Here is a 14,134-nt window from a genome sequence, read left to right on the forward strand (position 1 = left end):
ATTTCTCCCCTGGTGAGTCAGAGGCATCTTCATTACCTTGAGATGAAGTGAAATTGTTCCAGAAGTAATGAAAATAGTCAGAAGAAACCTTTCAGACATTCTGACTGCTTTTGGGAATCAAATGAAATGTCTGTAGAAAGAACATGGAATTTGTGCCAGGACAATAGAATTAAGAGTACACAGGGAGAAGCTGACTTCATCCTTTCTCCTCGTCAAGGGAAGGAAACAGAATGGGGTGTGACCCTTTTGGAGAGACAATTTTTCCATAATTCTCTCACTATTCTGCAAAAGCTTGCGACAATGTTCAATCTGGGCTATATTGTCAAAGATGTCTGTAGAGTAATCAACCTTGAAAGACAGAGAAATTATCTTTCTCTGGGGCAGAGGACAGATTTGTTATGTTACCAGTACCATAAATATAATGTTTCTCTTGGGGCAAAGTTTGGGCATGTTGCTAGTAGCCCCTTGTAAGAATGGGATTTTCAAAGTTTGGGCTTCCTCAGCTGTGGCACAAGTGCAATATACTTGAACATGCCTCTGTGTGGCTTCTGTGGTACTTGGGGGATAAGGAGAGCCATCATGGATGTAAAATCATGCTGTCTGCAGCGCCACGAGTAAAAAAGTCTCTTGCTCAGCCCAAGAGACTTACATGTCTGACAGCATCTGTGAAACTGTAGAAGGATAGTGTGTGACTTACACGTAGAGCAGAACTTCACGCCCTGGTTCTTGACTCCCCTAGATCTGGGATAAGGGACAACTGGACATGTCCAGAGAATGGAGTACTCCTCAAAGAGGAACAGAGTCATGGTTGAGAGGCTGTCAGAGACCTATGTAAAGAATCACCATGGGCTTCTTGGGAACCTGGATCACGTGCAAAACATTAATTTTCGTTGGAGGAAACGTGACACTTCTGCTGTTTTCCTAGCAACGGCTCTCAGCTCAGAAGAAAATCACTTCTGCAGTGGACTTCTAGCAATGGGTGTAGGGAAGTTTGGGTTTTCAGAATGATAGGGCAGGTGTGGGGGAAATGACTGATATACAGTGTCTGAGGACCGGGTGTGCTAAACGGTCATACAAGTGGAGACTTGTCCTTCCCCAACAGCCAACAGTACCACCATCCAGAAACTCTGGTCAGGACGGAGTCAGGCCTTCCATCAACAGCTGCCTTACAACAGTGAGTTTTCCAGCAGAAGACTGTGTGCTCCTGCCCTGAGTCTGTGTATACAGCAGGCAGAGCAGGCAGAGGGAGAAGCAGGCTCCCCGCAGAGCAAGGAGGCCAATGCAAGAGTGGATCCCAGGACACTAGAATCATGACCTGAGCTGAAGGCAGCCGCTTAACCGATGGAGCCATTCAGGCATCCCTCAAGACAAATCTATTGCTATGTGCACGGCACTGTGCTAGGTCCTAGAGAAATAAAAATGGCTTGGGTATGATCTCTGCTCACAAAGACATCACAACAGTCCAGGGAAAACAGGCACATATACGGCTACTTAAAACAGAACAAATTAGGGGCGCCTGGGTGGCTCAGTCGATTAAGAGTCTGCCTTTACCTCAGGTCACATCCTGGGGTCCTGGGATCATGCCCTGCACTGGGCTCCTGGTCAGAGGGAGTTAACTTTTCCCTCCTTCTGGTTTGCCCTCCTCCTGGTGTGCACTCTTTCTCTCTCTCTCTCTCTCTCCCTCAGTGAAGAAATAAAATCTTAAAAACAGGACAAATTAAACCAGATGCAGAAATCTATTTTTGCATAAATATTTTATTATTGATATTGAGTATCAATGAGCCACGAAAATCTCCAGAAGACTATTGTGGAATATACAGACTAATGTTACTAGGACGCCAATGTTTGCCATGTAGTACAATGCTCTTTTTGTAGGAATCACAGAGAAAATGATGCAGCTCTACATAATCATACAAGAAAAGTAGCTATCCCAAATGAAAGTATGAGAAGCAGAGTGATTCAGCCTGCATTGGTAGGGAGAGAGGATTGGTTGTAAATGAAGGGGATTCCACCCATTTCTACTCTCCCTTCTTAAGGATGTGTGTGGAGAAAAACTAGAGCTGGAGTGTGGCTAGGATATTCGTGTAGCACAGTGTCTGGCTCTGAATATGGTGGTGGGTAGTATCTCCTGGAGACCCTAGCAACTCTTAGAATCCCAAGTGTTTTTCCTCTCCATTTCCGCTGACCTGTGGATATTTATCACTTCTTCTTCCTTGGTATCAAACTGGGAGGTCTCTCAATAACGTAGGCTGAAAGTGGGGATGCATCTTCTTTTCAGGAAAAAGACAGATTTTAAGCCCAGATCTCCATTATGCTGAAAGTGGGAATGCATCTTGTTTTCAGGAAAAAGATTTTAAGTCCAAATCTCCATTACATAGAATGAACTATAGTAAAAATGAGCAGAGTCCCTTTCAGATAATTTATTGATAAAAGGTAATTCGCATACATGTTTTAAAGAGAAGCTTAAAAGAAATGTAATTTAGAAGATCACCATCTCTTCTGCCTGCGGTGTTCTTCTAACTCTTACAAATAAGAGCTCTACATCGGAGTTTGTGGTTCACAGAACAGAAAAAAAGACTCCAAAAATATGCACATAAGTCACATATGTCCCAAAGGTCAATCTATTTATATGTAAATCTGGAAATGTAGAATAAAATCACTATTAATTGACAAATGAGTGGAGGGGGGAAAAGGTTTAGCCATGATCACGATTGAATTTTTCTAATGAGAAGCTTCATCTGTAGTTTTTAAATTGCCAGACACCTGAAAGAACAAGAAACTGTTATCACGAAATAGAAAGTGAAGATTATGCAAGCAATACAATGACCTTCTTGCTTTTCTTTCTTTTCCTTTTTCTTTCTTTCTCTTTTTTTAAAGATTTATTTATTTGAGAGAGAGAGAGAGACAGAGTGCAGTGGGAGGGTCAGAGGGAGACATAAAGAGACTCTTTGCTGAGTGCAGAGCCCAGCCTGGGGCTTGATCCCATGCCCCTGAGATCTGAGCCAAAACCAAGAGTCAGCTGCTCAACCTACGGAGCTAGCCAGGCGCCCCTGTATTTCTTTCCTAATTGGAGATGTTAGGACGAGAGCACATGTAATTATGAACTATTCTCCAAATAGAAGCTTAGCTTCTCTCGCAAAATTCAACAATTCCTATTACATTACGATGCTACCAACTGGGTGCTTTCTCTGTTTCCTGCCCTTAAACATTACCCCATTCTGTGCTCACATGATATTATTTATTTGATACTTTCTCTGACACTTTCTTTGAGTTAGAGATCAGTTTCTGCAATTTATAAATGAAGAAACCAAGGCTTCCAACCAACTCGTACGCAATTCTGTCTCATGCTGAAGCAGGCACTGCGGTATTAACAACTGTTCTGTTTTAGTGTCTAATAGCCTAGGGCCTCAGTGGGGATAATAACCAAGGGAACCCTTCATTAACATCCTCCTGTTTATTCTGATTAATTTCTCATTGTGGGAGCTGTCGAGTGCATATGCCACATGGTAAATTGCATTTTCCTGTTAGAATAGCAATCATTATTTTAAAAAAGCATCACATTTAAAAAAGAAATAATAATCAAAACCCTTTCACGTGCACAATAAAGTACAACATGGTATGCTTCCCTACAATTTCATCTCTACCTTTTGGAAGAATGGGAATAGATTTTATTTATTTTTTAATTTTTTAAAGATGTATTTATTTATTTATTCAAGAAAGAGAGCAAGAGAGCACAAGCAGGGGGAGCAGCAGAGGGAGGGGGAGAGAAGCTGAGCAGGGAGCCTGATGCGGGGCTCGAACCCAGGACCCTGGGCTCATGACCTCAGCTGAAGGCAGAGGCTTAACTGACTGAGCCACCCAGGAGCCCCTGGGAGTAGATTTTAATTATGATTTAATTCCCTTTTTTATTCAGTCAAACGAAAAGCTAATAGACTCGAATCACAACGTATTTACTTGGAATGCACCATACCTGGGTTTTTGTAAATGGTAAATATTTATTTGATAGGAATGCTAAGGTAATATGAACATCAAAACTCAAATCTTAACCATAAATAAATTTCTGGGTTTTTTTTCTATGAGGAAAATGCCATCTTTACTAGTATTTTACTCCCCCAACCCTGGGTGAGGAAGTACAATTTCAAATACATGTTTATTACTTTTTTCTAAGAAGAACCATTTTTTTAAACTTTTCTATTAAATCCAACTGCATTGTTTGACATTTTACTTTATATGTGATTTCCCACATAACTTATGATCTGGTTTTAGAAAAGGTTAGGTAAAAGTGTATAGTATTCCACTATATTTAGAGTGATAATTCAAGGGAAGCCTGTCTGGCTCATTTGGTAGAGCAGGTAACTCTTAACATCAGGGATGTGAGTTCAAGTCCTATGTCAAGCATAGAGATTCCTTTAAAGAAAAAAAAGTGATAATTCTTTCAATATAGCTCTTCCCAGAAAACTGTGCTTAAAAAATCATAAGCTGTCATTTCTTTCTTTTTTTAAAAAAATTTTTTGTATTTTTTTACATTTTTAAAAAGATTTTATTTATTTATTTGACAGACAGAGATCACAAGTAGGCAGAGAGGCAGGCAGAGAGAGAGGGGGAAGTAGGCTCCCTGCTAAGCACAGAGCCCAATGCGGGGCTTGATCCCAGGACCCTAGGATTATGACCCAAGTCGAAGGCAGAAGCTCAGGCCCCTGAGCCACCCAGGCTCCCCTCTTTTTTTTAAGTCCCAACATGAGGCTTAAACTCATGACCCTGAGATCAAGACCTGAGCTGAGATCAAGAGACATCTAACCAAGTCACCCAGGCACCTGAACTATTATTCATTTTTAAAACCAGACCATGAAATACATGAACCAAATCCAAATATTAATAATGATGATTATCATCAGAACTGAGAACGTATTTCTTTGAGAAAATAAAAATCATTTTCTAAATAAATACTTTCCTCTTTTTGACTGAGTTGTATAATTGGACAGATTCTAGGGATAAAGGGATAACTTACTTGTGTTCAGCGGAAACACTCAGCCTTTGACGTAATTAGGAAAGGAGTTTTTCTGCTCTTCATAATCTGCAAATGCAGAAGCAAGAAGTTCTGATTGGAAAGAGAGAGGTCTAGGATTCCCATTCATGGAGAAAGTGTTTGGAAACCTCCCAAGATCAAGACCTCTTCCCTTAAAATATGCCTGAAGGGTTCTGAAAAACTGAAGAGAGAAAGAAAGTGTTCAGTGCCATATGTAAACGAAACATCAAAAATACTCAGAGACAGATATTTTTCCCCTCTGTGAATGGACTTGAGGGCTAATCTAGGAGACAGGAGGTGGAAACCCGGAAATGGAAATACACTTTGGCTACTTCTCCTCTTTCCCCTCTGATGTGGAAATCAAAGGCAGAAGAAAAATTATTAAATTTCCTTACTACTTACAGCCCACTGACAAGTCCTTGAAACAGGCAGAGGGACATTCCTCTAGGGACTCAACTGCCTCGATGTTGATATTCTGCTAAGGGCAAAAGGCAATCTTAGCCCAACGCCCATAATTCTGTAAGTTTACTTTAACATCTGAGAACTCCTTTGGAAACTTCCTTTACCTCTACCCCCCGGGATACCTCTTGGCAATCATCCCCCAGGTATATGACCCACCCATACACATCTGAAGGGTCTCACGACTCAGGCTGTGTTGGACAGTAATAAATGACCTTTTCCCAGTAATAGCTAGCCCTCTCAGGATCCTGGAAATCCTGCTTACAAAGTGTCTTAGAGACTGAGGCTGTCCCTACCCGCCTCCCACCTTGAAAGTATATAATGGGCCACTCCTCATGACCCCGATGCAGCTCTTTCTGCCCACGGGTCGTGTCCCCCTGCTTTAATAAAATCACCTTTTTGCACCAAAAACATATCAAGAATTCTTGGCTGTCAGCTTCAAACCCTGACATTCTTTCCTACATCACCCTCCACGGTCCTTTACCGGCCTTCTTTCTGACATTTCAATGCTAAACAAGATAATTCAACATTCTTGGTATAGATTGAGAGAGGAATATCATTTTTTTTAACACCATCATAGTTAGAGGGTTGATTGTAAACCACGTCTGAAACACTTAAGTCAGGGGTTAAACCCAATTTCACTGTGATCAGCGCTCCGTGCCTCCTCTCTGACTGAACGTGAGATCCCAGGCATTGTTTCCTATGCTAGAACGGTAAGACGTGAACTGTAAGATGTGCATTTGCCAGCTTTCCTTTAGGAAATGCATACATAGAAGGTTGCAACGGGCTACTTGGTTGTTTTAACCTTACACTGTCATATTTCACATCCATTTCCTTATGGAAACTGTATTTTGAAATAGTAAGGTTAGCATGTTTATTGTATTTGGCATTTTTTTTTAAAGATTTTATTTATTTATTTGACAGAGAGAGAGAGATCACAAGTAGGCAGAGCAGCAGACAGGAGAGGGGGAAGCAGGCTCCCTGCTGAGCAGAGAGCCCGACAGGGGGCTCGATCCCAGGACTCTGAGATCTTGACCAGAGCCGAAGGCAGGGGCTTTAACCCACTGAGCCATCCAGGGGCCCATATTTGGCATATTTTTAAAAGAGAATTTTTGCTAGTGTTTGTAATTCTTTTTCCTAGATAACTTTTATTGAAAATAATGTGGGGAAGGGGGGTTCCTGGCTGGCTCAGTTAGTGGAAAGTCCAACACTTGGTCTTGGGGTTGTGGGTTCAAGCCCCACAGTGGATGTAGAGATTACCTAAAAATAAATCTTCAAAAAAAGAAAGAAAATAATGCCTGGTAAATCGATAATAATGCAGATCAATTTTCAGTTTTTCCAATTGAGCTTTGCATGTGTTGGTCATGTGAGACTCTGTTTTATCATCAGTTCAATCTGAACTGTGCAAAAATCAGTTCCCTGCTATGTTCTTGATTTTGTATATCTATGAGAAATCCAGGCTATAAGGTCAATGCGTATGTGAGATCATTTACAAATGTAATGTGCTGTATGAGTATAAAATCATCTCTAAATACAAATTTGTTTCTCCTTACAGAAACAGATGTAAATTGGCCAAAGGAACAATAGGGTACCAGCCACTAGGCTAGCAAAGCCCTTGACCAGTCCTGTTAAGGACTCGTCTTGGCACGTGGCAGCCCCCTCTCCACTGCGCTCCAGCAGACTGCAGCACCCATACGTCCAAAGACCTGCCAGTTTCACCCTGTAGCCCAGCAGGTCCCAGTGCATGCTCTCACCAGATCTCGGTTTCTGGGGTTGTTGAGTGACTTCCATTTCTCTCTGTTTCTCAGCGTGGCTCCATGCACAAGCCCAAGTAGCACCAGGGCAACGCACAGCAGCAGGAAGGCTTTGGGCATGATGGAATGCAGCTGAGAAGAAGGAAGGACCGGGGAGATGTCAGTGGTTAGAGAGAGAAGACAGAAAGAGAAAGAAACGAAAAAGGAGGAGGAGGGGGAAGAGGAAGGTAAAAGAAGGGAGGGGAGGAGAGAGAAAGGGCAAAAGTGGAGAAGAGAAAGAGAAACTATTTTTGAAGAGAGACAAGAAGGAAGAAATAGTATATTTGTTCCCCTGAATTTTGCAGCCCTCTTTTTTTTCTACGTTGATTTGCAGATGAAGAGCCCCCCCCCCAGTTCAATTGATTACCTCAAAGGCGTCCATGATGATGGGAATATTATACAGTGATAAGCAAAGCAGTTATGATACAACCTAGAAAGTCTGAGTATGCCTTTTCATCTTTGGAAAAAAAAGGCACTTTTTTGTCTCCAGAGAAAGCGCAATTCTTAAAAAGCAAAAAGAAAAACCCTTGAATTACTTAAGTGTTAAGATAGTAGTCTTGAACAATGAAGAAGGAGGAGGAGGAAGAGAAGAAAGAAAAGAAAAATATGAAATATTTTTAAATGTGGCGAAAAAATGAAGAAGGAGGAGGAGGAAGAGAAGAAGGAAAAGAAAAAATATACCCTAAACCGAGAAAAAACTGTACACACAAGTCTGGGACAGGCCGTAGCACACAGGCATAACCACAGCTTGTTTCCCACCCCAGCACGTGAAATGGAAATGAAACGCGCAGGAAAGGCTGAAGAAACTTACCCGGAGTTGGGTTTTGGCTGGCCCTGGTTGGCTACCCTGTTTACAATCTGCAAAGCAATTCACGGCTACTTATAGCCAGCGGACGGGCTGCACGTGGGAGTCAATGACGTGAGCAGGAGCAATCGAAAAATAATGATTCCATTCTCATGCCTGGCACCAAAGACCCTTGAGATTCCCGTCTTCAAGCTTCCTCAGGGGTGACAGTGAACTTATATGTCTTATAAATACAGTGGCCACTCCTCTAACCTCTGAACATTTTATGTGGTTTTTTATGAAACACACAAGGCACTTCTACACAGCAAAGTGGCTTTTTACTTTTTCACTCTTAAGGGAAGGGTATACACGGCAGCTGGCAATATGATGATGATTACCCACCTAATAGAAGGCTCCTTTGGAGATACCAGCTTTTTAAATTAACATCATTTTTGAACAGGAAATTCTATTGCAAGAGATAAAATTGTTCTTTGTGACCTACACCTTATAGTTCTTCTGAGAATCTCAAAAAGCATTACAGGTTTTAAATAGCAGCATGGTTTATCATAAAAAAAAAAACCCTTCAAAGTAGAGCAAAACGAGAGCATGTGTTTCTTGGAAAAAAAGAACAGTTGCAAACCCATTCTTGCTGTATAAATGCCATCTAAAGTAAATGGTAGGGTAGAGAAATGGGATTTGAGTTGTGAAGTTGCTTCGGTTGCAATAATTCAGAACAACCCAGGACAAGGTCTTTGTGACAAGGCTAGTAATCTGGACTAGAAATTAGAATACCCGGCTGTGGTCTGTCTTGCGTATTGACCCTGGCAAGTCACAATGACCCACATTTGTTCATTCCTTTCTTCATTCAGGCAGCAAACTTTTAAAAAATATTTATTTATTTACTTGAGAGAGAAAGAGTGTGAAGTTTGGGTGGGGGGAGAGGCAGAGGGAGAGGGAATCTCAAGGAGACTCCCCGCTGGGCTGAGCACAGAGCCCAATGCGGGGCTTGATCTCAAGACCCTGAGATCATGCATGACCTGAGCTGAAATCAAGAGTCAAACGCTTCATCGAATGAACCACTCAGACTCCCCCAGGGAACAAAATTTTACTGAGAGCCCACTATGGGCCAGGCACTGCTTTGAGGATAAAATGTTAGGAATAATAGGTCCTGCCTTCATTAAATTAATATATTAGTGGGCAAGACAGAGATAAATCAAATCATTATACAACAAAATGTATAAATACAAATGATGAGAATATCCATGAAGAGAAATTGGGTGCTGTGAGAGGTAGAAGAGGGGGCTTTGATTCCGTCTCAAGAGTCAGGAAAGGCTTCTGTGAAGAAGTGACCTTACATCTGCTAGGTGAGGAGGGGTTACCGAGGCAACGTAGGGAGACAGAGGGCGAGAGTTTCAAACAAGGTGAACAGCTGCGCTAGACTCTGTGGCTGAAAGCAGTATGGCACACCGGAGCCACGGAAGATGGATTATTGTGCCGGGAAGAGCAGGGGAGTCTGCTCTGAGACGTGGGGCTGGAGAGGTCGTCAGATTATGATCTGTCTGCTGCGAGCAATGCTGACTGAAGGGTTGTCGTATCCAAGCAGCGTGATCGGACTTGCAGTTTTAAAATACTGTTCTGGTTCCAGTAAGGAGGAGCGATTAACTAGGAAAGAGGGTTGTAGAAGACCAGTTAGGTGTCTACTGCAGTGACCCAGGCAGGGAGATGCTAAACGGGATGAGGAAGGTAACACAGATGCAAAGCGTGGGAGGACCTGAGAGATATTTAGAAGGTCTGAATGCGACGGACTGAATGCTATGAAAGGCCAAGCTGGGCGGAAGAGAATTTCGAGAACAATCCCTGGGTGTCGGGATTATGCCGCGGAGTGGACGACAGGGCCATCGGCTGAGATGTCCAACACTGGCGTGGAGGGAAGAAGATCACGAGGTCCACTCTGGACGTGCGCTTGACGGGCCTTTAAGATCTTCACGGGGTGGAGAGTACCTTGTTGGATACACAGTTCTGGAGCCCAGAGGGGAGATCTGGGGGGAAAATGTAAATATGGGAATCGTTAGCATGTAAATGGGTGAGATTACCTCAGGAAAGATTAGAAAATGAGAAGAAAATTCGGCCTAGGACTTGAGTTTTGAGACGTTTTTACTACGTCATCTTTCCTTAAAACTCCCAGAGTTTGAAGTTCAAGCACTTCACAATACGAAATATGAACTGTTAATGAGATTACAGCCAAGTCGTTATACTATAAACTTCTTAGACAGTGCTCAACCTTATATTTCCTGTGCCGAGCACACCGAGCCCAACACGTAAATGATACATTCTCTAAAATGGGAAAGACGGAGTAAGCAAGGATAGATTCTCACAGCCATCTATCTGTGAATATTTTCTAACTTTATCCCCATGTATATAAAAAACACAGCTCATTTTCTCCCATTTAAGAGCTCCCCATTTATGAAATATTTATAGGCATATCTCAAAGATATTGTGGGTTAGGTTCCAGACCTCCCCAATAAAGTGAATACCACAAAAAAGAGAATCAAACGAATTGTTTGGTTTTCCAGTGCATATAAAAGTTATGGTTGCACTATACTACAGTATAGTAAGTGTGCAAGATCACTGTGTCTAAAAAAAAAAAGGTACATACCTTAATTTAAAAATGCTTTATTACTAAAAGAAAAAAAGAAAGCTAACCATCAGTGAGCCAACCTCTTTTTGCCGGTGGAAGGTCTTGCTTTGGTGTTGGTGGCTGCTCACTGATCAGGGTGGTGGTTGCTGAAGGTTGGGGTGGCCCTGGCAGTTTCTTAAAATAAGATAAGAGAAGTTTATCACATCAATTGACTCTTCCTTTCAGGAATGATTTCTCTCTAGCATGCAATGCCATTTGATAACATTTTACCCACCTCTCAAGTTTTGCCATGAGGTTGCAGCAACTCAGTCCCATCTTCAGGCTCCAATTCTAACTCTGGTTCTCATGCTATTTCCACCACATCTGCAGTAATTTCCTCCATCGACATCTTGAACTCCTCAAAGTCATCTATGAGAGTTGGAATCAACTTCTTCTTCCAAACTCTGTGAATGTTGCCATTTTTACCTCTTCCCATGAATTACAAATATTCTTTTTTTTAATTTATTTTTTAGTTTTTTAAAAAGATTTTATTTATTTATTTGTCAGAGAAAGAGAGGGAGAGCAAGCGAGCAAGCCCAGGCAGACAGAATGGCAGGCAGAGGCAGAGAGAGAAGCAGGCGCTCTGCCGAGCAAGGAGCCCGATGCGGGACTTGATCCCAGGACACTGGGATCATGACCTGAGTCGAAGGCAGCCGCTTAACCAACTGAGCCACCCAGGCGTCCCCATGAATTACAAATATTCTTAATGGGATCTAGAATGGTGAATCCTTTCCTAAAGGTTTTCCATTTATTTTGCCCACATCCATCAGAAAAATCACTGTCTATGGCAGCTATAGCCTTATGAAATGTCTTTCCTTGACCCGTGGGCTACAGAATGGATGTCGTGTTTGTAGGCATGAAAACATTAATCTTACTGTACATCTCTATCAGGGCTCTTGGGAGATCAAGTGCATTGCCAATGAGCAGTAATATTTTCAAAAGAATATTTTTTTCTGAAAAGTGGGTCTCAAGAGTGGGCTTAAAGTATTCAGTAAGTCATGTTATAAACAGATGTGCTCCCATCAGGCTTTGTTGTTCCATGTTTAGAGCACAGGCCGAGTAGATTTAGCATAATTTTTAAAGGCTCTGGGATTTCCAGGGTGGTCACTGAGCACTGCTTTCATTTACAGTCACCAGCTGCATTAGCCGCTAGCAAGAGAGTCAGCCTGTCCTTTGAAAGCAGGCATTGACTTCTAGGATCGAGTATGAAAGTCTGGATAGCATCTTCTCCCTAAGGAAGGCTGTTTTGTCTACATGGAAAATCCGTCGCTTAGTGTGGCCACCATGATCAGTTTTCTGAGCTGGATCTTCTGGACAATCTGTGGTTTGTACATTAACGCTTGCAGCTGCACCTTTGCAGTTTGATGTACTAGAGGTGGCTTCTTCCCTCAAACATCACGAAGTCACCTCTGCAAGCTTCCGACTTCTTATTCAGCTCCGTCATCCGTCGCAGCCTACAGAAAATTGAAGAGAGTTAGGGTCCTGCTCTAGATCAGGCTTTGGCTTAAGGGCATGTTGTGGCTGGTTTGATCTTCTATCCAGACCCCTAAAACTTTCCATATCAGTAACAAGGCTATTTTGCTTTCTTATCATTTGTGTGTTCCCTGGAGTGATAGTTCTGATTTCCTTTGAGAACTTTTCTTTTGCCTTTACAACTTGGCTAGCCGGCACAGAGCTTTTGGCCTATCTCCGCTTTCAACATGCCTGCTTCACTAACTTCATCATGTTTAGCTTTTGATTTCCCTTCCTTTTTCCTTCCCTCTCTCCCTCCCCCCTCCCCTCTTCCTTCCTTCCTTCTGGGGAGATAGAGCAGGAGCGAGAGGAAGGGGAGGGGTGTAAGGAGAGGGAGAGAGAGACTCTTAAGCAGGCTCCATGCCCAGTGCAGAGCTTGATATGGAGCCGGTTGTGGGGCTTGATCTCACGACCCTGAAATCATGACCTGAGCCTAAAATCAAGAGTCGGTCACTTGACTGACTGGTCGCCCAGCCTTTTGATTTAAAGTGAGAAACATGCAACTCTTCCTTTCACTTGAGCACTTAGAAACCACTGCAGGTAATTAATTGGCCTAATTTCAATAGAGTGTCTTGTGGAACAGGGAGGCCTGAGGAAAAGGAGAGAGACGGGAGCCGTTGGAGCGCACACAACGTTTACTGAATTTTCTGTCTTAAGTGGCTGTGGTTCGTGGTGCCCCAAAACAATTACACGGTAACACCAAAGGTCACTGATCACAGATCACCGTAACAGATATAATAATAATGAAAAAGTTTGAAATGTTGTGAGAATTACCAAAATGTGACTCAAAGACATGAAGTGAACAAATGTGTCAGGAAAATGGTGCCGACAGACTAGCTACATGCAAGGTTGACACGCACCTTCGGTTTATAAAAAATGCAGTATCTGTTACTAGAGGGACGTACAGTGGAAGAAAGTTTGCCTGTACCGTTTCTCCACAGAGCCACGGACTGACGGTAACACACACCTTATCTGTTCACTGAGACTGCGGTTCCGCTGACTGTTGAAAGAAACTATATATTAGAATAAAACAAGTGTTCTAAATTCTTCTAATTATTTATTAATCTTAGATTTCTGTTTTAAAGAGCAGAATGGATTATTGACAATGCTGATGATGACATTTTCTTCAGAATGTATCAGCACGGCACTAAGTAGATATTTTGCAAGAATTTGGTCAATGAGTTCCATCAGGAGAAAACAAAAAAACCCAAATAGTTTAGATTACCAAAGCGTTCATTTCAGGTTTAAATGATCCTGTTCAGGCTCTCCATTAAGCAGAGCATTTGTGAAAATAGTGGTCGGGGTATTTTAGGCAAAAAGGCTCTTCCACTATGCAGAGGCATCTGAATGAGGGGCTTTGCTGATGTTTCTCAATTAGAAATTGGAAAGAAAATAGAGTGCTCGGCTCAAGGCTCCACACATAAAAGAAACCCAATAAACGAGCTGATTGAATTACCAACTTAGACAATAAATTCGATGTGCCGTTAAAGACGAGGAAAGGATGGTAGATGAAGAGGTATTGTGAGAGGCAGAGAGAGGTTTTAAGATGATCCCTGTCAGACTCTACACCCTCTTCAAGGCCTTCCTGTCTCTATTAGGCAGCAAAAGACAGAGCTGATGATAGCTATTCAGCTGTATTGTGAACAGGGACAAAATTTAATTTCCTTTCTCTTTAGCCTGCTCTGAATGAGGGAAAGGGAAAATTACTGTCTATCGACTGCTTCCTCAGCCCCGACGAGAACTTTAAAGCCGGTGGGAAGACGGCTCAGGCGATCCGCAGGGCAAGCCGGGCAGCTCCCGGCTCCTGGCGACCAGGACTGTTTTTCCTGGCAGCGGGCAGACCGCTGCTTGAAGAGTAAAGAGAAGAGGGGAGAAGAGGCCCA

At 42.5% G+C, this 14,134-nt stretch overlaps 1 protein-coding gene across 1 annotated transcript; it reads right to left on the minus strand.

Annotated features, from left to right (window-relative positions):
* Positions 1-2,483: 2,483 nt before the first annotated feature.
* C8H2orf66 (chromosome 8 C2orf66 homolog) lies at positions 2,484-7,446 on the minus strand (the record flags this gene model as incomplete). The annotated part of the gene is made up of 3 exons (XM_032354274.1): positions 2,484-2,763; positions 5,009-5,207; positions 7,240-7,446. Coding segments are annotated over 2 exons (387 nt in total), but the record flags the coding sequence as incomplete, so codon positions are not given.
* Positions 7,447-14,134: the final 6,688 nt, after the last annotated feature.

This window comes from Mustela erminea, chromosome 8, assembly GCF_009829155.1.
Source record: "Mustela erminea isolate mMusErm1 chromosome 8, mMusErm1.Pri, whole genome shotgun sequence".
In the NCBI taxonomy this organism is placed as follows: domain Eukaryota; kingdom Metazoa; phylum Chordata; class Mammalia; order Carnivora; family Mustelidae; genus Mustela; species Mustela erminea.